This window comes from Podarcis melisellensis (assembly GCF_964234715.1).
Source record: "Podarcis melisellensis genome assembly, chromosome: 8".
NCBI lineage: Eukaryota > Metazoa > Chordata > Lepidosauria > Squamata > Lacertidae > Podarcis > Podarcis melisellensis.
In genome coordinates, this window is record NC_138540.1 from 77,793,994 (window position 1) to 77,819,726 (window position 25,733).

The 25,733-nt window shown below is 46.3% G+C and overlaps 1 protein-coding gene and 1 long non-coding RNA gene across 2 annotated transcripts; both read right to left on the minus strand.

Moving 5' to 3' along the window:
* Positions 1-1,026: 1,026 nt before the first annotated feature.
* Positions 1,027-8,324, minus strand: LOC309375683 (phospholipase A2 inhibitor and Ly6/PLAUR domain-containing protein-like). The gene is made up of 6 exons (XM_081921583.1): positions 8,110-8,324; positions 7,472-7,677; positions 5,780-5,905; positions 4,303-4,452; positions 3,149-3,295; positions 1,027-1,385 (listed from the first exon to the last, which is right to left on the minus strand). The coding sequence occupies exons 2-6, from the start codon at positions 7,521-7,523 to the stop codon at positions 1,213-1,215; spliced, it is 648 nt and encodes a 215-aa protein (XP_081777709.1). The 5' UTR covers positions 7,524-7,677; positions 8,110-8,324; the 3' UTR covers positions 1,027-1,212.
* A 1,939-nt stretch (positions 8,325-10,263) lies between these two features.
* LOC309376453 lies at positions 10,264-10,831 on the minus strand. Its single transcript, XR_014171199.1, has 2 exons — positions 10,745-10,831; positions 10,264-10,551 (listed from the first exon to the last, which is right to left on the minus strand). It is a non-coding gene; the product is annotated as an uncharacterized lncRNA (long non-coding RNA).
* Positions 10,832-25,733: the final 14,902 nt, after the last annotated feature.

The window sequence follows — 25,733 nt, forward strand, 5'->3', positions numbered from 1 at the left end:
GAAAAATAAGGATATGACAAGAATTTGTTCGTATTGTTTGTCTTTTCTGTTTGTTTTTTATTTGTGTTACAAAATGAATAAAAAAAATTGAAAGAAAGAAAGAAAGCTAGCTTCCGGTTTTTAAACAAATGTTATTTTAACCTTTTTTTTCAATTCATTATAAATCATTTCCCCAAAACTTTGTATAACCTTACATTGCCACCACATATGTTAAAATGTACCCCCTGCTTTTTTTACACTTCCAACACTTCTTTTCTTTTGTACTTTTTTGATAGTATAACCAGAGTTAAATACCATCTGTACATCATTTTCAAACAACTCTCCTTAAGTGCCATAAATTTTATATCACTTTTCCATAATCCTTCCCAATCTATCATCTGTATATTATGTCTCACATCTTTTGCCCATGGCACCCACATGAGAGGGGCCAGAGCTGAGCTCCAGTGAACTCTGGCTGAAAAAATGCCCTGTTGTAAGAAAGACTGGAGACATAATAGGTTGAACTATATAATTAATAATGAGATTTGAAAGAGGGTAAGGATTTGCTGAATTTGACTGGGTAAATGGGAACACAAAAAAGGGAAGTGTGAGGAAGTCAAGAAACAGGGTTAAATAAGTATAAAGTTAAAAAATGGATTTTTTCTTTTTTATGTATTTCTATGTTTGTTTTCTTTTTTCTGTTGTATGTATGTATGTGTTTGTTTTTTCTTTTTTGTAAAACTTTAATAAATATCTTATAAAGAAAAAGAAAAAGAAAAAATGCCCTGTTAAATTCTTCAGAGGAGAAACCTCTTATCTAACAAATTGTCTGATTACAATAATGATTTTAGCTGTGCAATGTATATTATTATGTTTTTATCCAGTTTTATGTATTTCATTTTTGTATTCTCTTCAGCTAAATCAATAAATAATAACTGGATTTGTATCTGAAAGAAACAGATCTGAGAACCAGCATTTTATTTTTCATAACCATTTATTTTGCATTATAATGATCATAATAAAACTTAACTATTTTTTAATAGTTCTTTGTATTTAGAATCCACAATCCCCACATTCTGACCCCCTTTTCTCTGCTCTTGTTTCTCTTTACTTTCACCAAAAGCAAGCAAGCAAGAAACAGAGATCCCGAGTCCTAGATTTCACCACTAGGCCTCCAATTCCCCCTCATTGCCATGGATTTTGGAATACACGAGGAGGTCTACAGTGTCCGATTTACCCTTCCTGTTCAGGCTGGTGTGAGATTCGTGAAGCATTATAACAGCTTTCTTCATAAACTGAAAGAATAAACCTCCTAATTCCAATAAAAACTCTTCCATTTTTCCGGATGGCACAGAAATTTGCTGTTGCACAACCTTGGAAAGTGAAATAATTGGGGAAAAAGGTATCTGGAAAAAAGGAAAGAAGTGTTGACTTTAGTCCTTTACTAAGGGAACAGGAGATGGTGCCTGAGATGGTGAAAGAGAATTTTAACAGGTTAGTTATAAAAAGTATATATTTAAGAAATCTGAAAACTATAATTTCATCAGAACATGAATATACAAAATTTTCAACATTAGGGATTCAGGTAAAAACATTATTGAGATGTAAACAAAAAGGCATTATTTAACTCCGGTTATACTATCAAAAAAGTACAAAAGAAAAGAAAAGAAGTGTTGGAAGTGTAAAAAAGCAGGGGGTACATTTTAACATATGTGGTGGCAATGTAAGGCTATACAGCTTATCTTTATAAAATATAATGAAATTAGAGGTTCTGAAAACTGCCCTAATTAACTATGTTAACTATGTTAACTATGTCAACAAAATCAAATTCTTGTGGTCAGTTGGTTTGCATTAAAATGCAAGGAATTCTATCCCTGCCATCTCCTGGGCTTGTTAAAAGGCACATGTTGTGGCCACACAACAATATTTGAAAACAATACTCCCTCCCTTGTTTGTGAACCTTGAGTGTGTGATCCTGGCATGAGTCAACAGTGTGATGCAGCCGCATAAAAAGCTGGAGTTGCACTCCATTGTCTCTCAAGATGGTTGGATGCCAACTGAGGCTCCCTCATTGTCCCAAACTGTGACCTAAGCATCCAGAGAATCCTCCTTTTATTTTACCATATCTGTTTTCATGTTAAACACATCTAACATGAAGTGGGAGAAAAGGGGGGGGGATCCCAAAAGCTGACCTGGAACTCCTATCAGAATTCTCACTCAGCCCTCAAAAGTGAAACTAGCAAAGGCCAGGATGCAAAGGGGAGGAGAAGGATGGGGGGGGGATGTAGGGCAGAGGCAGATCAAATGGCCTGGACTCTGCCTCTTCCTTCCTGGGGCAAATCAGCCCAAATACCCCTCCCCTGTTCATTCCCAATACCCTCTTCTTTTCAGGAAGGAAGGATGTAGTAAATTTGCCACCTCTCCAAAGAGCATTATTCCTCAAAAACACTATTGATAGGGAGGTGTGCATGTAAGGCTGGATTCAGGCACATGAATACAGTGATTCAGTTCAATGTGTTATGAAATCCCAATGCAGAAAGATAGGACTCCAAATCGACATCTGGTGTCACAGTGTTATAATGCATATAAAGCAATTTATCTTTTTCCGAATATAGTTAAATTATAACTGCTAAATTTTGAAGCAGCTTTTAGGAGGATACAGAGCACCTACAGGCAGAAGAGAGTGGAAATTCTGTTGCACAACTATAAATCCTTGCACTAATGGTCTGAGTTAGCCAGATACTGCTCATGGTCACAGAATTTAAGGAAATTTAATTACATTTCTTTTACATAATAAATATGCTTTTTGAGAAAGAGGCACACATTTTGTCCTACACTGCATCCCAGTGGTGGAAAGACTGAGATGCAACTGGGGTTGAGCAATGAATGCACTTTCTCTTTCATCCAGGAGGGTATTTAATATAAACATCAGAATCTGAATTCTGCTTCTAAACAAGCAAGTGACATTATGAAAGCTAAAGGGCAAAGTCCAGGCAGGCAAACAATAAGGAAGAGTGCAGAGTGGAGCCAGTAAGAGATATGATCCCTTTCACTTTTCCCGCAAAGTCCAATGAAAAAAGAGAGGGAGGAAGGGAGAGGAGATCAGGACAGAGTCTGCGTGACCCAGCCAATGGCTAGGCCTTTCCAACTGACTGAATAGCAATGTTACCTTTCTTAAAAGCTCCTCTAAAATCAACACATTGGGTCTCATTCTCAAGACAGTTGATGGTGGTCTCACTTTTACACTTTTTCCTTCCTTTGGAGAAGCAGGATGGGCACTGCAGACCATTTTCAGCCAGCATGTTGCGATCAGGAACTTCCAAGATCAAATGTATAGTGAGCATCTTAATTAAGTCTTTGTCTGTTTTTGTATCTCTGTGTTATATAAATGGAATCCACCCTAGGAACGTACAGTTTTGCTGGGGCAGCCGCAAGTGTTCTTGAATTAAAACATGCTCTAGAAACAATCTGGGTTCAGGGCTGAGCATGGGACAAAGTCAGCATTGGTCTCTGAGGTGAATGACCTTTACCCAAAGTGGGGTGGGTATGAATCTCTGAATGTATTCATGCCATTGATTATGGTGTAGCCTCTCTGAAAATATAGGCTCTTAGTTCCCCATTTTTGTACAGAGATTCTGTCTCTTTTCCGCTCTTCAGCAATGAGCTATCTGAGTGTTTCTGTGAACTGCCCTGAGGCACCCAGGTACAGGGTGGTACATAAATTTAATAAATTCAATAAATACATTTTGGAGAATGCTGTAAGGTAAGGTGTTATCTTTGCACCATTTTAACTGGTGGCCAAGGTAGTGCTTGCCAATTAAAAGACAGTGAAGAACTAGCTCAAGGGTGATTCAGGAGGACACTTGGATAAGATAGATGGGTTGTAAAGTCCATGTTTGAAACAGCCAACGGCAAGTGGACTTGAAGGGACCATAAACTATTTATGAGCTGTTCAGGAGCTTAGGTATCCAATTATATATCTGATCCTTCCTGGTGCTGCTTCAAGGGACAGGAAGGAGAGGCCTGACTGGAAAGGCAACTCATCCCTTCTCAGGCAGAGACAAAGCTGCCTAGTAGGTCCCTCTTTTTCACAGTTTTCTCCTCATGCCTGCCTCTCCGTCATGCCTTATTCTCCATACCTTGAGAGCCCCTAATAGTCCTGAGCTGCTGAACCCAACTTGTAGCCACCTGGGGCTGTCTCACCCCATTTGAACAAGGCACAGGTCCTCTGAGTAATGCTGCTTGACTAAGGATCCAAGCCTTGGCCAAATCCAGTGCACAGTGCTAACATGTTAATGATTCTACAATGATCCAGAAACTTACGGCTGAGTGTTGCATTGTTACACAGGTCAGTGTTGCAGCATTGCATCTTCATCTCAAAGAATTTACCATCCGCTGCAGTGAAGCTGTAATCGCCCACGTAACAATGACTGGATGACAAACATGTATTGCCAATTTGCACTTCAGGTTTATCTATGAAAAAGTATTTGAAAGAACTATCAGAATCGGGGGGGGGGGTGTCGTCTATTGCTCCTAAAGCACATTCATTATAATTGTTCCAATAATCTGTGTTGCCTGAATCAGGACTTTTCAAAGTATCAATATGGAAAGTATTATTCAATCTAAAATTAGGTGCTGTTTATTTATTTAAATGTGTGTGCACTGCTGTATCTTAAAAGGAAAGAGATATAAAAATGTTTTTCAGTTGTAATACATAAAAGATACAATAAGAACCAGTGTATTCTTAATGGAAAAGAAAGGTTTTCTGCAGGCATTTAAGTGTTCAGCTCTCAACCATAACAAGTAGTCTCTTGCCTCCTTATTCCATAGAACCAGCTTCTCTTTTAAGGTTCACAATTAATTTTCAAAATGCATTAAATTTTGAATTTATGCAGAACTTCATTTTAGGTCAAATTTGTTGCATGAAGAATCATGCCTATTTCTATACATCTGACAATACATCTGCCATACACTGCACTTTCTCTTCTAGTCAATCCTAACAGTTTGCAGGTTCGGGACATGCTTCCCTGAACTCCTGTTGTTGAACACAAGACACTTGGCAAGACACTTGCATTGCATCAACCTTACTACCCCCTTACCGCTCTCCCTCCAAGAATGTAGCAGTGATGTTGGAAGGGATGGTCAAGCAAGCACCATCCCACCCACGATTGCCCCAAGGCATTTTGGCACTGAGGTGTACCACAAATTGGCACCCACTCCCTCCTGGGTAGAAGGGATGGGTGAATCAGGAACAAGCAAAGGGATCAAATCAACCCTCAAGTGTGAAGCATGTTCTTCTCCCTCCTGGTTCCTCAGCTTTTGAATACTTTTTATACATCTGTGAAAGGATTCTCAATTTTAATGTCATTTACGGCAAAGGGGATATTCAGCTTATATTGCAGGCTTCTTGTCCTAGTTTGATAACCAAAACTAAAGTGGAGTTCACTGGTTTGGGTCAATAGGGATTTCTGGTTGATGCAAACCAAGTTCTCCAAGCTTGGCGATCAGCACCCAAATTCAGCCACTGCTTGTGATCAGGTGATGTTAGATTCCCCATTTTCATATGCAAGCAATTCATATGCATCTCCCATCATCCCTGACTTGTGGCCTGGCTAGCTGAAGCCGATGGGAGTTCTAATTCATCTACAGCTGAAGTGTCACAGCTTCTTCACCTCACTTTTTTCATAGGTGAGTTCCTCCAGCATAGACTTCTATATGCTAATAGATCCCTTAAAGTTCACCTATATCTTAACCTGGGTCAAATCCAACAGCAAAAGACAAAAAGACAAGCAAATCTTACCTATATTTGTATGCAGAACACTGGCAGAACAGGTATATATAACATTATTATTACAAGTTGTTTCTGCATTGCTGTTATCTGTCATTCCAGTCCTGTTAAACTTATATTTGCAAGTCAGAGATACCGCTGAGGACAGGAGCAAAAGATTCATGAATTGTCATCATCATCATCATCATCATCATCATCATTTGGTTTTCCTGTTTGCTTAATGAGACACAGAGGAGGAGGTGATAGTATAATAAAACTTTTTTTAAAAAAGTGTTCAATTTAATAAGCATTGTAATAGAAGAGAATGAAATGAATAAAACACTCATTAATTAAAACTCTTGTAGCCATTGTTCAGAACACTGGTTTAATTATTTGCAAGAAGTGGGGAGCTGTACCCTCCCTTCCCCACAGCCAACTTTCCCTCCCATCCAGACTCTCACTTAAATACATTTTCTTCCCACTGTTTGGTCACAAGCTTAGATCTGAGCACAATTAAACTATGGAATGTTCTACAAGAGGCACTGAATGCCACCTATTTCAATGACTTTTAAAGAGGATTCAATAAATTGATGGAGAATAAGACTACTAAAGCTACTATGCATGATGGCTATGTACTACCTTCAATATGAAAAGAAGCATATTTCAAATAACAGTTGCTGGAACCCACAGTAAGCCAGAGTGTTGCTGTGGTGTGGTTCCAATTGTGTGCTTCCAATAGTCATTGGGCTGGTCAGTGTTAGGACAGGATCCTCGACTAGGGATGAACCAATCTATCAATTTCACTTGCTGTCAATTTCTTATTTTTCTAATTCATTTATTTATGGGCAGCAACTTCCTCTAATAAGTTCAAGGTAGTGTACATGGTTTTCTCCTCTCTATTTTATCCTCAGATGTTTCCTGTGAGGTAGGTTAAGCTGAGGGATCCTCCAGTGAGCTTCGTGGCTGAGTGAAGATTTGAACCCTAGCCTCCTGGATCCTTGTCTGACACTCAAATCACATTCAGCTCCCCACATTTCCACAATCAATGAGAAGTAGTAGTGAATCTGGATCCTCACCAGTGGGTTGATGTGATCTGTTCCAAGGAGTAGACTTGAAGGTGTCTTTCTTTGTAAAATGTATTTAATTTCTTCCTGCTATGGCCATACTTTTTCTTCTTCCCTTTCCTTTCCAAAACAACTTTTACTATTCTGTCCTGTTTTTAAGGCATATTTTCTCCACCTCCCCCACTAAAGAAGAGCTTATTCACCTTCTTAGCACTTTCCCTGCACTTTGACATCATGCCCAACATTTTCATCTGGAAATTTCTTCCCTTTGCAAATCCCCCATCTGTTTCCTTACCCTCACACACACACACAGAGGGAGGGAGGGAGGGGGAGGGGGAGAGGGAGAGGGAGAGGAAGAGGGAGAGGGAGAGGGAGAGGGAGAGGGAGAGAGAGAGAGAGAGAGATGCACATTTTGTGTGTATTGCTGAAATGCAGCTTCCATGTTAGAATGGGATATTTCATTATTTTACTACATGACATAATTTATCTGTATGACATCACAAGAAATAATCTCTTGACTTGACTCTCCCCTACTTTCTCTTGGTAACCCAGCAGTTCTTGCTCTCTATGGTGCTGATCTACACTGCTAACTCCCTTTCCCTCTCACGAAGCAAGTTTTCCTCAGTGTCCTCCAAAGGTAATTAAATGTCCCCCATCTTACCTGCAGAAAGCAGGGCCAAGAGGAGGCATGCACTCAGGAGTGCCTTCAGCATTCTAGAAAGATTAGAAGACTCAGAGCAGAGATAGATCAACAAGGAAATTGACGCAGGTAGAGGCTTACTTGGAGGAATTTATAGGCCATGGACTCATATCACAGGAAACACTTGGGAACAAAAGTGAGGTCCAGGAATGGGAGTTGTTTTTTCACTAGAAAGATAAAGAGGGAGATACTGAAATGCAAAGCTCATTAGTTATGATCTCATTAGTTGCTGATAGAAGCTTCTGATTACTTTTCTGAGATAGATACTTTACAATTTAAATGGTGAAGGCAATTGAGAGCCAAATAGGCAAAGAGTGACTGGTGTGACCCAGATAGATGAGTGCCACACCCCGAAGGAAATTATATTGGACTTAACTATCTAGGGGTCATTTACCTTTACCTTTACCTGATACACAAAGCTCACCTAACAAGAGGTGAGTCCTTTTCTCCCCATCCTTTCTCAGGAAGCCACATTTGGTGGCTTGCAATTGGGGGCGGGGGTGCTGCTTCCATACAAGAGTTAGACAAAATCCTCACCTGCCCACATTTTCTGAATTTGTCCAAATTTGGTTTGCAGTTCTTCCAGAAGATTAACTTACCTGTCCTTCCTGCAGGTTAGGCCTCCCAAAAAGCATTGGAGCCTAACAGATGATTTGCATACTGTGCACATGTGGTCTTTCCCACCTATGTGGTTCAGAATTTTTCAGTAATAATTAATAATGTGGCTCCAGTTGAATCTGATACAGTACGTTTTTGTCTCCTCTCTTTATGTCCAGTCTCCTAACACAATGGGTGTAGAAGTACATCCACCTCTGGACTCCACTTGTACCTTATGCAATTATTTTGCTCTTCTACAATCTGCTCCTCTGAGACTTTGTTGTTTTATGCAGTCAGGCTACTACAGTTCTGCAACTGAAGTGGAATCTTACTAAGTTGGACGGAGCAATATACTAATCAAATTGCAATGAAAGCCTCAAGGTACAGCTCAGGTGACTGCTCAGCTGGCAAAGCTAGGCATAGCTCAGGACTGTTGAAAAGTGCCAGGGACACACTGGTATGCACTGAATGGAATACAATGACTCCAAGATAATTACTGAGAACTAATTAAATATTATGGAACTTTGCCCCTCGTTCTAATTGTGTGAACACATTCTCTCGGCTAATGCAAATCGCAAACTTTTAGCAACAAAGGTAGAGCTGGAGAGCCAGGTCATGTTACTGGTCAAGGTGTATATTCCTCCCACCTCTACTGTCATATCCAAGAACCATCAATGGGATGTCCTTGCACACGTGCTCGAGAATTTGGACACCATTTGCCCCAATCTACCTATTGTACTGACAGGGGATTTTAATGCCCACCTAGGCCAAGGGAGGGAAGTATATACAAAAGCATCATTCTTGGAGTGGCTGTTCAGATGTCCATGGGTACAGGACTATCATGACAGGAGGGCGGAAGGCCACTCCCACTGGGCCCTTATGCCTCTTTCACTGTCTGGCAGGCTAACAGCAGCTCTGGCTGTGCTCGTTTTGCTCTTCAAGATATGGCAACTCTAATAGGCTGCAGTGATGGCCACCAACTCAGATGACTTAAAAACAGGATTAGATGAATTCAGAGAGGGCATGTTTTCCCACAATGCCTATGTTCTACTTCCACTGTCAAAAAACGTTTTGCCTCTGAATAATTGGTGCTGGGGATTTTTGATGGACAGAATATTGTCACAGTCTTGTCTAGCTTGCAGGCTTTCCACAAGGATCGTTTGGGATGCTGGACTAGATGGGTGATTGATGTGATCCAGCTGCTCTTGAACACTGCTCTTGGACACAGAGCAATATCCTCATTTCCTGCTATACTATCAACCAAGGCACAGAGGACATTCATCACTAAGCTGTCTATCTTGGGGTGTCCTTCTCTTCACTTCATTATTTATGTTAGGCCTACTGAGCAATGCAACTCCTTCCTTGATAGCCAAAGGTGCTTCTCAAGTTTCCACCGCATCCCTCACCAAAAAATATATTTGGCTGGAAGGATTGGAAGCGGCGTATGGATTTCAGCACACTCCTATGCACTGTTGGTGGAAGTAGTAACCATTTATTTCAAAGGGATTACAATGCAATTCTATATCTGTCTTCCTTGATGTAAGTGTCACTGATTTCAATGGGTCTTACTCCCAGATAAGTCTGTATAGTTTTGTATTGCAACTTCTTCAAAGTATATTTTGGAGTTTTGGTTTCACTATCACCTCCTCCTCTGTGTCTCATTAAGCAAGCAACAAAACCAAATAATAATAATGGTAATAGTAATAATAATCTATGAAGTAATCTTTGTTTCCTCAGCATTACAGTGGTGCCCCGCAAGATGAATGCCTCGCTAGACGAAAGAGTTTTTCGTTTTTTGAGGTGCTTCACAAGACGAAAATGTCTTGCAAGTTTGTTTCCTTTTTCGTAAAACCGTTAATACCCAGGGTGCATTGCTTGAAGAGGTGCAGTTGCGACTTGACTTCGAGGAGCAACTCATAGCACGCGGTGTGGTAGCCTTTTTTGAGGTTTTTGAGGACTTTGGAGATTTTTGAAGCTTTTCCAAAACTTCTTTTGCAGCCATTTGGTAAGTTAAACTTTTAAAACTTTTTTGGGGGGTTTTGGATTTTGGGTTGGGTGTTTGGAATTCAAGGACTTGGTTCTGGGTTTGAATTTCTGTGTGGTGGGTGGCTGGGTGCTTTTGAATTTTTTGGATGTGAGGCACTGATTTTTTTCCCCTGAGTTTGCGAAGGTAGGAGCTGTGCTGCCATGGGACCCAAGAAGACTGCTGCTGCAGAGGCCAGCGAGAGGAAGAAGGAGAAGGTGACGCTGGAAATGAAGAAGGAGATCATCCGGAAGCACGATGGTGGAATGCGTGTGACAGACCTCGCCAGGGAGTACGGGAGGACTCCATCGACCATCGGGACCATTCTGAAGATGAGGGAGAAGATCCTTGCGACTGATGCAGCCAAGGGAGTCACCAGGATCGTGAAGAACCGCCCAGCTATTCTGGAGGAGGTCGAGAACTTGCTGCTCATCTGGTTAGAAGAGAAGCAGCGTGCAGGGGACACAGTGACTGAGGCCGTCATTTGTGAGAAGGCCAAGGCCTTGCACACAGACCTCGTCCAGGAACAGCCAGGAACCTCAGGTGAGCCAGAAGTCTTCAAGGCAAGCAGAGGTTGGTTTGACCGGTTCAAGGCAAGATCTGGAATCCACAGCGTGGTCAGGCATGGAGAGGCTGCCAGTTCTGATGTTCCTGCGGCTGAAGACTTTGCAGCGGAGTTCCTGGAGGTTGTGAAGACGGAGGGCTACTGTCAGGGTTTCTGGGAGAGAGGAGGAGATGACAGAGGAGACGGAGAGCGAGTGCGAGGAGGGGCAGAAGGATGAGGAAGAAGATGACGGAATTCTGAGGGAATCCACGAGTCTGAGCAGCGAGTCAGAGGATTCTCAAAAGGGGGTTACCTTAATCAAGCAAAAGGGAGGAGAAGGGAGAAGCGGAGAGGAGCCCAGTGGAAGACAGACGCAGCAAGAGGCGTCTCAGCCGGAACGGAGTAAAGGGGGTGGAGTCGTCAGCCTCTCGGAGGGAGCAGGATTAGGAGAGAACAGAGAAAGGGGGTTGGAGCAAGGTGTTCAGCCGGAAAGGGTGGAGAGCAGAACAAGGGGTGGTGTAGCGGTCGAAAGAAAGGTCAGCAGCAACGTACGCGCGCCAAGTTCAAACGTAGAGGCGCGCGGAAGTGGAGAGAGCTCAGGGGAGGAGCCCGGCCCTAAAGCCAGAAGGAGGGGGGAAGAGGCGGCAGAGGATTCAGCCTCAGGCGAGTCACGGAGAGAGGGAACCCAGGGGGGCAGGAAGACCCTGCGGAAAAGAAAGGAGAGGAAGAGGTGGTCTAGAGCCAGGCTATTAAGTTGGTGTGGAAGAGGGGAGGAGTCAGAGGGGACTTCAGCGGTCTAACGTGACAGACGTACGGCCACGATGCTGAACTGTACGAGAAGCAGAAATCTTCAATAAACTTTTCCTGTAAATAAACTGCAACGGAGTGAGGTCTCTTGTGAGCTGGGACCCGTCCTGGGTGGCCGTGACAGTAAGTCCCCTCTCAGAAAGCAAAAAATTTTTTTTGCGAAGCTCACGAACGGGAGCAGCCATGAGCGCTGAGGAGCAGCTGGTTGCACTGCGGGATCAGGTTACCGCTCTCACATCGGCAGTCATTGCTTCGCAGAAGAAGAATGACGACTTGGAGAAGACGTGCCAGGATTTGCAGGCAAGGTGGGAACACGCGGACAGGGCGGGGGCCCCAGGTTCCAGAGCGGAGGGCATTGCGCTTGGACGGAGGGGGGGTGCCCTGGTTCCGCATTTTAATGGCAACTTGCAAGACTATCCCAATTTCAGAGCGGACGTCGTATATGCACTGCATTTACTCCGTCACGATTTTAAGGATGAGGAGGAGAAAGTGGGGTTCATTGTTTCGCACCTGCATGGGGAGGCCAGGGCTTGGCTACGCAATCTGTGGCGCGAAGATGGACCGGCCCGTCGCAATTCAACTGCGTTCATCAAAGCGATGGATTCTTGTTTTCAATCCTCTGTGGATGTGGACATTGCGCGCCGTCAAATGCACGGGCTGAGGCAGGGGAAAGCGACTGTGCGCCAATACCACTCTAGATTTTTTGCATTGCTCACCGCCTTAGATTGGCCAAAGGACAGTAAGCCGGTCAGAGATCTTTTTTGGGAGGGATTGAGCCCCCCCATCAAGGATGAGATCGCTAGGGGGGACAGACCCCAGACCCTAGAAGACGTGGTGCAACGGGCTTTAGCTATTGGAATTCGACATGAGGGACGTCCGTGGCACGAGGAGGACGGGCCCCAAGCGCGTGCGCAAGCGAGGACTCTCCCTTTTGTGCACAGGGATTTCAGCCGTGCGCACCCCTCGCCAATGGGGAAGGACAGCGAGGAGCCAATGGAGATTGGTGGTGCTAGGGCTCAGAAGCCATCCCAGAGCCCTGTCCCTGGTGCAGCCAAAGCGAAGCCTCCTAGAGGAACCAGGAAGTGTTACATCTGTGACAGTGCGCACCATATGGCGAAAGAGTGCCCCCAGAGGCTCCAGAAGCACACTGCAGCACTGGCAACTGTAACAGCAGAGGTGCAACCAGGGGAGCAGCTTCAGGGAAACGACAGTGCCTGGCTGGAAGCAGAGCTACTGGGGCTCAGCCAGGCGGATCTGTAGACAAGCCCCCAGCATCACTGCAGAGCGTGGACCCTTTGCCTCCCAGACCGGCAGTTCTGCTCACAGCAACACTCCAGTTGCCTGATGGGAGACTCCTCGAGGTTCCAATAACGATCGATTCGGGAAGCAACGCCGACTTCGTGGGACTGCAGTTCGTTAAGCAGCACAACATGGCGCTCCTGCCTGCAACGACGCCTCTAAACGTGGTCACGGTAGACGGCAGGAAGTTGCTGGGGGGGCAAGTGGTGCAGCAAACCCCTCCCATGATGATGCAGATTGGCAACCATCGAGAACTTATTAGTTTCAATGTCACCCACTTATCGGACACACCCATCGTGTTAGGCATGAGTTGGCTGGAGAGGCACAGTCCCGCGGTTGCGTGGTACCAGCGGCAGATCACCTTTTGTTCATCGTATTGTGCTCAGCATTGCTTTCAGACCGATCAAGGAGGAGAAGCCGAGCAGCAGTTGCATCTGGGTATGGTGCAAACAGTGCCTCACAAGTACCAGGACTTCTTGGAGGTTTTCTGTGAGAAGGAAGCTGACAAGTTGCCGCCTCACAGACCTTACGACTGCGCGATTGATTTAGTGCCAGGGGCGCAACTGCCTGCTGCCAAGCTGTACTCCATGTCGGAAGACGAGATGCAAGAGCTTCGGGAGTTCATAGACCATAACCTCAAGCGAGGTTTCATCCAGGAATCTAAAGCAGCGGGTGGCAGCCCTGTGTTCTTTGTGAAGAAGAAAAACACGCCCCAAAAAAGGCTTATAGTGGATTACAGGTTCATAAACAGCTTGACTAAGCCCAAAGCTTTCCCCATGCCCAAGATTGACGACCTTTTAGCGACCGTCAGGAGGGGCAAGATTTTCACCAAGCTGGACCTACGTGGAGCTTACAATCTCATCCGCATCCGGAAAGGAGATGAGTGGAAGACCGCCATGTTCACCCCTCTGGGCACATACGAATACAGAGTCATGCCTTTCGGTCTCCAAAATGGCAGCCACGTTTTTCAAGCATTTATGCACCACGTGCTAGCAGGTCTCCTCTACAAGAAGTGTGTCTGCTTTCTCGACGATATCCTGATTTTCTCGGAATCGCCGGAGGATCACGATAAGGACGTGAGGGAGGTCCTGCAGAGGCTGAAGGACCACAGGCTGTACGCCAAGTTGGAAAAATGCCAGTTTGATGTCAGAGAGGTTGATTTCCTTGGCTACAAGTTGTCCGACGAGGGACTGGCCATGGACAGGGCTAAGGTTCAAGCGCTGTTGGACTGGAAGAGCCCTCGAAATCGGAAAGAGGTCCAGAGGTTCATCGGCTTTGCCAATTTTTACCGCAAGTTTATTAAAGGTTTTGCGAACGCGACGGCGGCTATCACTGACACCCTCAGTTCCAAGAAGAAGAAGTTCGTCTGGACCGAACAAGCGGAGCGGTCCTTCCGGACGCTTAAAGGTCTTTTCGCCTCCGAAGAGCAGCTGCTCCACGTGAATCCCGGCAGACCCATGCGGGTAGAGACCGATGCGTCAGACAGAGCGGTTGGGGCCGTTCTTTTGCAAGAGGATTCACAAGGCAACTGGAGACCGGGTGCGTTCTACTCCCGGAAGCTCAGCAAGACGGAGCGCAATTATACCATATGGGACAGGGAGTTGTTGGCCATTCATGCAGCTTTCAAAGCGTGGCGACACTTCTTAATAGGAGCCAAGCACACGGTGCAAGTCCGCACGGATCACAAGAACTTAGAGTATTGGCGGACGGCTAAGTTACAGACCCAGCGACACATGCGCTGGGCGGAGTTCTTTGCGGATTTCGACTTCAAAATAGAATACATCCCAGGAGACTCCAATGTTATTGCAGACGCGCTGTCCCGAAAGCCGCAATACTTGGAGGAAGCAGCTCCAATCGCAGCAAAGCACATTTTCGCACCGCAGGCGTGGACGTGCGCTACCATCGCAGTCGACCTGGACGCGGTGCGACGCGCGTTGCAAAGGGATCAGTTTGCACAGTCCAAGATGGAGGAGCTACGCGGAGGGTCGCGAGACAACGATGAGTTCCAATTGCAAGATGGACTTTTGACTCGTAAGGGTGCCCTTTACGTGCCCACCGACGATCTTCGAGCCAAGGTTCTGCAACAATTGCATGACGCCCCTAGTGCAGGCCATTTCGGCAAAGAGAAGACGATGGAGTTGGTGGCTAGAGACTTTTGGTGGCCCCAGATGAGAGGAGAGGTGGCGGACTACGTCGCCAGGTGTGATATCTGCCAGAGGTCCAAACCAGTGCACCAGAAGCAGGCGGGATTGCTAGAACCGCTGGAGACACCGCAGCAACCGTGGGAGAGGGTAGCGTTGGACTTTGTTACGGACCTGCCCAGCTCCAGAGGTAAGACGGCGGTGTTAGTGGTGGTGGACTTGTTCACCAAGATGGCGCATTTCATCCCTTGTGCCAAGGTGGCGACGGCAGAACAGACCGCAAAGCTCTTCATCGATCACGTCTTCAGAGTGCATGGACTTCCGCAGTCCGTCTTGTCCGACAGGGGGCGCCAGTTTGTTTCCACTTTCTGGCGAAAGCTTCTGGGCATCTTGCACGTCAAAATCAACCTGACATCGGCGAGACATCCACAAACCAACGGTCAAGCGGAGAGGGTCAACGCGATCATGCAGCAGTACCTGCGGTGCTACGCCAACCAGCGACCTGCGGCGTGGGTGGACTATCTGCCGATGGCTGAATTCGCCTACAACAACACGAAACACGCATCCACCGGGGTGACGCCTTTCTTCGCGAACAATGGCCGTCATCCCAGAACCTTCCCGAGATTTGCGGCACCAGGAGGGGGGGGGCCTCAAGATGCCGACCAGTTTGCAGCGGAGTTGCAAGAGGTGCACGAGGAGCTGCGGAGACATTTGGAGCTGGCAAAACAGGCGTATAAGGTGCAGGCCGATAAGCACAGGAGGGCGGGAGAGGACATCCAGATTGGGGACTGGGTGTGGTTAGCAGCCCACGCGATGCCGGCCAGGTCATTGGCCAAGAAGAAGTTAGGACACAGGCAGCTAGGGCCATATCAAGTTGAGGCTAAGATCAATCCGGTGGCTTTTCGTCTAGCCCTTCCGGAGGGTTCCAGGGTGCACCCGGTCTTTCATAGGTCGGTGCTCACTCCCTACAAAACCCCACACAGGTTTCAAGAGTCAGGAGCACTCCCAGAGCCACGTAGGAGGGCGCCTGAGGGGGGGGAATCGCCAAGACCAGAACCTCTTAACGAGGTCACAGAGATACTGGACTCGAGATGGGGGGAGGAGGGAGTTGAATATTTTCTAGCCAGGGAAGGCACTCCGGCCTCTGCCAATAGCTGGGTGCCGGGTTACGCGTTGGACGAACCCCTGTTGAAGGAGGAGTTCCATGCACTTTTTCCGCACAAGCCCATGCCCGAGGAGTATTTTGATGATTGGCTTTTCACGCCCACTTTGTCAGACAGCACGTTCGAGGGTTTCTCCTCACCCGAGGGCCATACGCCCGAAACAAGCCCGACCAGGGATCCGAGACTGGGGGGGGAGGAGACAGGCCCTTGTTGGTGGGTGGATCAGCCAAGGGAGGCATGGAGTCAGAGATGGATGGTAGGTCCTTGGCAGGCAGCGCCAGGAGAAGCAGTGATGGAGGAAGAGACTGTGAGGTCTGTGGGTGGGGAACCCGAGTTCGAACACACATATACGGAGATGACAGAGGAGAACGTTGAAGTGGACAACTTGTATCCTGAACCGACCCCGGAAGAACCACGTTTTCCTCAACCTGCACCCGGCGAGCGGGAGGGGGGAAGGGGGGGCTTCGAGGGGGGGATGGATGTCAGGGTTTCTGGGAGAGAGGAGGAGATGACAGAGGAGACGGAGAGCGAGTGGGAGGAGGGGCAGAAGGATGAGGAAGAAGATGACGGAATTCTGAGGGAATCCACGAGTCTGAGCAGCGAGTCAGAGGATTCTCAAAAGGGGGTTACCTTAATCAAGCAAAAGGGAGGAGAAGGGAGAAGCGGAGAGGAGCCCAGTGGAAGACAGACGCAGCAAGAGGCGTCTCAGCCGGAACGGAGTAAAGGGGGTGGAGTCGTCAGCCTCTCGGAGGGAGCAGGATTAGGAGAGAACAGAGAAAGGGGGTTGGAGCAAGGTGTTCAGCCGGAAAGGGTGGAGAGCAGAACAAGGGGTGGTGTAGCGGTCGAAAGAAAGGTCAGCAGCAACGTACGCGCGCCAAGTTCAAACGTAGAGGCGCGCGGAAGTGGAGAGAGCTCAGGGGAGGAGCCCGGCCCTAAAGCCAGAAGGAGGGGGGAAGAAGCGGCAGAGGATTCAGCCTCAGGCGAGTCACGGAGAGAGGGAACCCAGGGGGGCAGGAAGACCCTGCGGAAAAGAAAGGAGAGGAAGAGGTGGTCTAGAGCCAGGCTATTAAGTTGGTGTGGAAGAGGGGAGGAGTCAGAGGGGACTTCAGCGGTCTAACGTGACAGACGTACGGCCACGATGCTGAACTGTACGAGAAGCAGAAATCTTCAATAAACTTTTCCTGTAAATAAACTGCAACGGAGTGAGGTCTCTTGTGAGCTGGGACCCGTCCTGGGTGGCCGTGACAGCTACGTTCCACAGCAGGTCTTCAACTGTGATGAGACCGGGCTGTTTTGGAAGAGGATGCCCAAAAGGACTTTCATCACACAGGAGGAGGCCAAGTTGCCTGGCCACAAGCCCATGAAGGACCATCTGACCCTGCTCTTCTGTGCCAACGCAAGTGGTGACCTGAAGATCAAGCCCCTGCTGGTGTACCACTCGAACAACCCACGGGCCTTCAAGAAACACAAGGTCGACAAGGAGCAGCTGAGTGTCATGTGGCGATCCAACAGTAAGGCTTGGGTCACACGTGTGCTGTTTGTGGACTGGGTCAATCTTGCTTTTGGCCCTGCTGTCAAACAGTACCTGCTGGACAACGACCTGCCACTGAAGGCTTTGCTTCTGATGGACAATGCTCCTGCTCATCCTAAAGGCCTTGAGTTGGACTTGTTGGAGGAGTTCAGCTTCATCAGAATCATGTTCCTGCCGCCTAACACCACGCCACTGCTCCAGCCGATGGATCAGCAGGTCATCGCCAATTTCAAAAACCTCTACACCAAGGAGCTTTTCAGGCGATGCTTCGAGGTGACTGATTGCACCACCATCACCCTGCGGGAATTCTGGAAGGACCACTTCGACATCGTCACCTGCTTGAAGATGATCACTACGGCCTGGAATAGGATCAGCCAGAGAAATTTGAATTGCGCTTGGTGCAGCCTGTGGCCGGACTGTGTGGCACCAAGTGACTCTGATGCACCAGAGTCAACAGTGGTGCAGGACATTGTTGCCTTGGGAAGGACCATGGGCCTGGAGGTCACAGAGGAGGACGTCAGTGAGCTGGTGGAGGAGCACAACCACGAGCTGACCACCCAGGAGCTGGTCGAACTGCAGGCAGAGGCTGCGCAGGAGCAGGCCTCGCTGGAAGAGGAGGAAGCAACTGAGGAACGGCTGTCCTCCAAAGAACTGAGGGACATTTGCATGAAGGATGTGCAGGCTTTTGCACAGCAGCACTACCCTGACAAGCACGTGGCACATGACCTTGCGAACACTTTTGATACGACGGTCACGTCGCCTTTCAGGGAGGTGCTGAAAAGGCGGATGAAGCAGCAGACCATGGACAGGTTCTTCAGCAAGAAGCAAAGAGTGGAAGAGGAACCTTCTTCGAGTGGTCCCCCAGAGTCTTAGAAAATGTACTGTACACTTTGTTGATTTTAAAATGTTTTTCTGTCATGTTTAGAAACTTAATTTATTGTTCCTTCAGTTTTTGAAATGCTCTTTACAGTATGTGTGACTTTAAAGAGCAATTAATAAACTCTTGTTGTACCAAATTTGGCTTTGTTTGGACTTTTTTTGACCATAGGAACGCATTAATTGAATTTCAATGCATTCCTATGGGATTTCGTGCTTCGCAAGACGAAAAATTCGCTAGATGAAAAAACTCGCAGAACGAATAAATTTCGTCTTGCGAGGCACCACTGTATCTCTGAAGTGCAGATATATCTATAACAGGACTCGACTGACATATACTGGCTATTGAAAAACACATTCTGACTCCAAGGAAAATTCCTGTGAGGCCACTGTTCTGAGTACAAACATAAGTAAGATTTTCCTGACTTTTTGGCTTTTGTTGTTGGAGTAGATCCATGTTAATATATAGTTCTACTAGAATATAACATATGTTAACATAGTTCTACTAGGATTCTACTAGCATATAGAAGTCTATATGTCTATTGCGTGGCGAGAACCCTCCCCCATGTGAAATGAAATGAAGACACTGGACACAGAGTTTAAGTTTTAATGGGCATAAAAGGCCACAACTTTATTGATTACAGAATTGGAAGGTATTGGCCTTAGGCATTGGCTCCTATCGACTACCCGGCACGGGGACCGGGAAGGGTTGTCCACAAGCCGCGGGAGTCCTGTTGAAGTACGGCAACTAGGATCCCACGGGTGTCACCGCTCAGGGGCGTGCTGGAGGCCCTTACCTCCCTAGGTTTCGGACAAGGCAACGCCCCCCGGAGTCCTTTACCGGACTACCCATTCATTCTGGGAGGTGATGGCGCTCCTCCCCCTTTCTTCATTCGCATAACAATTAACCCCTGCCAATGCCTAACCGCCAAATACCGAAAAGTTGTGACGAATTGCTACGAGGTAGGCGAAAAAACCAAAAGGCACGAATTGCGCCAACTTGGAAAAATTCCTACCAGGCCCCTTGCGGCGACCAACCAAAGTCCATAGCAAGGTCATAGCTAGTTAAACCTAAAGGGTGGGTGGGATGGGGAACTGCTCAGGTGAGTGAGGGCAAAGAGGGCGGTCCCCGGGCGGGCCCGGCCATAAATAGGCCAGATCGCGCCCCCCCGGTCCGCCGATTGGCGGCTCAGGCTGGCGACACGCCCGGGGATTCCCTAATCACGCGGGAGCAAGGGCAGCCCCCGCGTGAGCCATGTGGGAGGGGTTTCCGCCCGCAACCCCCTCTCCTTCTCAAGATCGGAAATGGCTTTCTGGGGCAACTCACCCATGAAAAAAGTGAGGTGAGGAAGCTGTGACACTTCAGCTGTAGATGAATTATAACTCCCATCAGCCTCAGCTAGCCGGGCCACCAGTCAGGGATGATGGGAGATCTAGTCCAACAACATCTGGAGGACCACAGCTTCCTAATCCTGAAGTAAGGGATGGCTTACATATGAAAATAGGAATCTAACATCACCTAATCACAATCAGTGACTGAATTTGGGGGCTGATATCCTAACTTGAACTTGATTTGCATTAACCAGAAATCCCTGCTGACCCAAATCAATGAACTCTAGTTTAGCTTTTGTAATCCAACTAGGACAATAAGCCTGGAATATAAACTGAATATTCCCTTTGCCAAAAATGACATTAAAATTGAGAATTATTTCACAGATCTATAAAAACTAGTCAAAAGCTGAGCAATCGGGATGGGAAAAGAAGGTGCTTCAAACGTTTATTGCTCCCTATACACCCTCAAGTAATTTAGAAATAATTCTCAGACATGAAATGATGAGGAAGGAACCAACATAAAGGAAGCATTCCTGTTGGTCAACTCTTATAAAGGGTTTCAGTTACCCAGCTTGAGTCAGAGTGGCTCCTCCACCCTGATGGTGTTTGGTTCCTACTTCAACCATTGGTTAAGGTTAATTTAATCCCCTTGCTTGTTCCTGATTCACCCACCCTTTCTACCCAGGAGGGTGTGGGTGCCATTTTGTGATTCGCCTCAGGTGCCAAAATGCCTTGGGGCAATCCTGGGTGGGATGGTGGTGTTCATTTGATCATCTGTTCCAACATCCTTGGAGGGAGAGGGGCAAGGAGGCAGTAACATTGGTGCAATGCAAGTGTCATACGTTGGGGAACAGGAGTTCAGAGAATCATTTCCCCAACCTGCAAACTGTTATTATCGACTGGCAGAGAGAGTGCAGTGTATGGCAGATTTATTGTCAGATGTATAGAAGAAGCCATGAATCTTCGTGCTACAAACTTGACCCGAAATGAAGTTCTTCATATATTCTATTTCAAAATTTAATAATATTTTCCATGTTGTTAGTTTGAAAAGGTCCTGCAAAATTGGAATGAATGTGCCTTAGGAGCAATAGACCTGCATATGTTTTCCATATCTAGAGATTTGTTTCAAATTCTTTTTCATAGTGAAACACAAAGTGCAACTTTTGAATAAATGCTCGTCATCCAGCCCTTGTTACTCAGGCAATTAGAGCTTCACTGCAGCAATTGGTAAATTCTATGAGATGAAGAGGTACTGTTGCAACACTGAACTGTGTAACAATGCAGCTCTTAGGCGTAAGTTTCTGCATCATTTTAGAATCCTTAACATGTTAGGGCTAGGCACTTTGTTTGGCCAAGGCCTGGATCCTTAGTCAATCAGCAGTCCCTCATTCAAATGGGGTGAGACAGTTTCAGATGGCTACAGGTTGTGTTAAGCAGCTCAGGAATACTAGGCGCTCTCAAGGGATGAAGAGTCAGGCAGGACGGAGAGGCAGGCATGAGGAGAAACTGTGAAAAAGAGGGACCTACTTGGCAGCTACGTCTCTGCCTGAGAAGGGATGGATTGCCTTTCCAACCAGGCTTCTCTCCTGAATCTGTCCCAGCATCAATCCTGAAACCAGACTGGGTCTAGATCATCTTTTCATCCAATAATACTTGCAGATGTACCACCAAAAATGTAAGGCCCTAGGGAGAATTACAATAATATAACATACAGATACAAAACATATTCCATCAGCCATAAGTGTTTTTAATGCAAAATCTGTTTCCCAACTTCTCTAGGCTTCTAAAGTCTGGTACAATGGTTTATATCCTAAGTTAGATGGGTTCCAGGCAAAGGTTCTTCAGTCCTTATTACAGGTCGCAAATTGTGTCCCAAATTCAATTCTATTTTTGGATACAGTGAAAGCCCACTTTCCACCAAAGCATGGTGGACTGTCTTGAGATACTGTCTTAAGATCTCAGTATTTGGCCTAGGGAAAGGATTACTTCTACATTTAACCGAAGAGGAGTTTATCAGCCCATGGCTGAAAACTATGGCCAGAAAAGCCACCTTGATTGGACTGTCACCATCCCTTTTATATCAACTGGGCTACGATACCACCCTTGTTTCCCTGAGGCAAAGGCTTTGAGACATCTCACATAGCAACCTGGGATCCAGATCTTATGTAATCTGTGGCCCCATTGCAGCTGGAATCTAATATGGGCATAGAATCATAGAATCATAGAGTTGGAAGAGACCACAAGGGCCATCGAGTCCAAACCCCTGCCAAGCAGGAAACACCACCAGAGCACTCCTGACATATGGCTGTCAAGCCTCTGCTTAAAGACCTCCAAAGAAGGAGACTCCACCACACTCCTTGGCAGCAAATTCCACTGTCGAACAGCTCTTACTGTCAGGAAGTTCTTCCTAATGTTTAGGTGGAATCTTCTTTCTTGTAGTTTGGAAACATTGCTCTGTGTCAACAGAAAACAACCTTTCTCCCTCCTCTATGTGACATCCTATATATTTGAACATGGCTATCATATCACCCCTTAACCTCCTCTTCTCCAGGCTAAACATGCCCAGCTCCCAGGCATGACTTTCAGTTCTCCTCATATCTTACAAACTTGTCTGTATGCACCTATCAGTGTTTATTTACCAAACTAGATTAAATGTATTTCCATCGGAAGTTCTAAATGGTAGACTGAGAGGCATCCCCTATCAGAATAGGCTTTGTTTATGTTCTCAGGACGTTGATTGTATGAAGCATATCCTACTGCACTGTGGGCAGTACAAGCAAGCAAGGGATCAACTGATCAAACCCTTACTGGCAAACTTGCCGGGAAAATCTGAAGCCTCCCATTTTAAATACCTTCTGGAAAACAGGTCAAATGATATTACACTGGCTGTGGCAAAGTTTCTTTCGGAGGTTGTAAGAAGCAAAGATCATCATGCTCTAGACGAAACAAAATGACTGCCTCGATCTCTTTCATTCGGTTGTTTGGTTCTTTTAACAGTATCTTGTTTTGAAATTGTTTTGTGGGTCTATGGACCTCAGTAAAGATATTTGATTCAATAAAACCATTAACATGCTCACTATACTTCTGCTTTTGTCAGTTCCTGATCGCAACATGCTGACTGAAGATGGTCTGCAGTGCCCATTCTGCTTCTCCAAAGGAACCAAAAATTGTAAAAGTGAGAAGACCATCTGCTGCCTTGAGAATGAGATCCAGTGTGTTGATTTTGAAGGAGATCTTCATATAGGTAACATTGCTACTCAGACAGGGGAGAAAAGCCTAGTCATTAGATGCGTCCTCCCTCTTTCTTTCCCTTGCATGTTGCTGAAAAGTGAGAGGGACCACATCTCTCACTGGCCCCACTCTGCACCCTCCCTTAGTGTTTTGCCTGCCTGCTCTGTGTCCTTTAACTCTCGTAATGTCACTTGCTTGCCCAGAAGGAGGATTCAGAGCAAGATTTGTATATAAAATACCATTCTGAACAAAAGTAAAGAGTGCATTCATTGCTTCACCCCAGTTGCATTTGGATCTCTCCACCGCTGGGATGTAGTCTTGGACAAAATGTGTCCCTCTTTCTCAAAAAGCATATTTATTATGTAAAACGAATGCAAAAAAATTCCTTTAATTTTTTTGACAATGAATGTATCTGGCTAACTCAGACAATTAGTGCAAGAATTTACAGTTGTGCATGAGAATTTCTGTTCTCTTCTGTCTGTAGGTGCTCTGTATCATCCTAAAAGCTGCTCCAAATATTTAGCTGTCATACGTTAACTTCATTCGTAAAAAGATAAATTGCTTTATATGCATTATAACACTGTGACACCAGATGGCAATGAGGAGGACTATTTGTTGCCATTGGGATTTCACAATACATTTAACTGAATTGCTTTTTTGAGGTGTCTAGATCCAGCCTTAGATGCATACCTCCCTATCAAATTGGTTTTGAGGAATATTTTTTTCTTTTTTCTTCAAGATGCTTTATTGATCATAAAAAACTGTACAACAGAGATCATCCATACATGTTGTAAACAAAATATGAATAAACAAGTAAACAGTTCTTCCGTCTTTGCTTGATATTTGTTTTGTACTTCGTTTTGTGTGTTAAATTTAACTTGACTTCCAATCTTCCTATTATGTTCTCAAATTTAATTCTTTAGGTAGGCACATTTACTTTATTTTCCATTTGTTTTTGGCTTACTTTAGATTGATCAAATTGTCTTCCTTAGAACACAGAAACCCAGTCAAAACCTGCCAATGGATTAATGGCAATACTCTTTAACATAGGTTCTATAAATATCCCATTGTTTGATTTTTTTTTTGCGTGCTGAGGTCCCCCAAAACCCATACCCCAAAAACTCAGACATCACACATAATTTTTGTTTAAGGTTTTTGGCATATTTTTGGCCACAACTTTATTTTCATACAAATTGAGAGTGGTTGCTTAGGCATTGGTTATGACTAGCTGTCCCCTCCCGCCATTGGGGGACAGCACTGACTCCCTAGTCAGTCCCGGAGGAACACGGTCAAGGTCAGCTGGAGCTGCAACACAGACCCTCAGCTACCCCGCGCATGTTCCTTGAAGCTTACGCGGCCTGCACCCTGCCGTCAGGGTTTGGACGAAGGGGATGGTAAGCTTCAGAATTCCTTTAACGGAATACCCGTCAGCAGCAGCATGGGAGGGGCAGGCACAGCCAATCCGTACCCCTCCACCAACCAATTTTAACCAATGCCTAACCGCTAACCTTACAAGTTGTGACGATTTGCTAAGCAGTAGGCAAAACACAAAAGGCAAGCACTAATCAGCCAATTGGAAAAATTCCTACTGGGCCCCCGCACCAATGCGAACGACCCCATGACAGGCAGAGCAATGTCAAGCGCAAGCCCAATCAAGGGAGGGCGGGCGGGAGATCCGATGTCCACAGCAAAAGAGAAAGAGAAAGCTGTGGACCCTGCTTATATATAGCCGTTAATCCCACCCCTAAATTGGCAACATCAAATTTACCCTAGAGACAGCTTCATCCAATCTGCTCAGGCCCATTGCCATCAATGGCCCGGGTACTAACATGTGGTTTTGTCCGGCCCCATCCGCAACACGTGCTCTCTCTTATGAGAACACGCTTTGCGTGCTGAGGTCCCCCAAAACCCATACCCCAAAAACTCAGACATCACACATAATTTTTGTTTAAGGTTTTTGGCATATTTTTGGCCACAACTTTATTTTCATACAAATTGAGAGTGGTTGCTTAGGCATTGGTTATGACTAGCTGTCCCCTCCCGCCATTGGGGGACAGCACTGACTCCCTAGTCAGTCCCGGAGGAACACGGTCAAGGTCAGCTGGAGCTGCGACACAGACCCTCAGCTACCCCGCGCATGTTCCTTGAAGCTTACGCGGCCCGCACCCTGCCGTCAGGGTTTGGACGAAGGGGATGGTAAGCTTCAGAATTCCTTTAACGGAATACCCGTCAGCAGCAGCATGGGAGGGGCAGGCACAGCCAATCCGTACCCCTCCACCAACCAATTTTAACCAATGCCTAACCGCCATTCGAGCCCCTTACGCTCGCCGCCAACCACTCACAAATTAAACCACACCCTCAACCTGGACACCAAAGCATCCAACCACACATCATTCCCAACTGGTGAGAGATGAACTCCGTCATCCCTATAAAATTCAACCGCCTTAAATGAAATAAGAGGGTGAGGGATCACGCACCCGCCCAGCTGTACCACCAATTTGCTTGCCGCGGAATTAATGCGCTTCCTCACACTCTCGGTGGCAGCCGGGCAAGGGCTACCTCGCCAAGTGCGGCGTTGAAGTAGCTGTGACCAAATCAACTTAGCTGACGGCACCAATGCCGAAAGCTCCCCAATGTCCCGCAAAATAGCGGTTCGCAACCCATAGCAGGATGAAGAAA

Excerpts from the sequence above, each read along its gene's own strand:
- LOC309375683 (XM_081921583.1), bottom strand. The coding sequence starts at position 7,523 with ATGCTGAAGGCACTCCTGAGTGCATGCCTCCTCTTGGCCCTGCTTTCT. Across the intron at positions 5,906-7,471 it reads CTTGGCCCTGCTTTCTGCAG|CGGTATCTCTGACTTGCAAA; the intron begins GTAAGATGGGGG and ends TCCTGTCCTCAG. Across the intron at positions 1,386-3,148 it reads TAGAGGAGCTTTTAAGAAAG|ATACCTTTTTCCCCAATTAT; the intron begins GTAACATTGCTA and ends CCTTTTTTCCAG.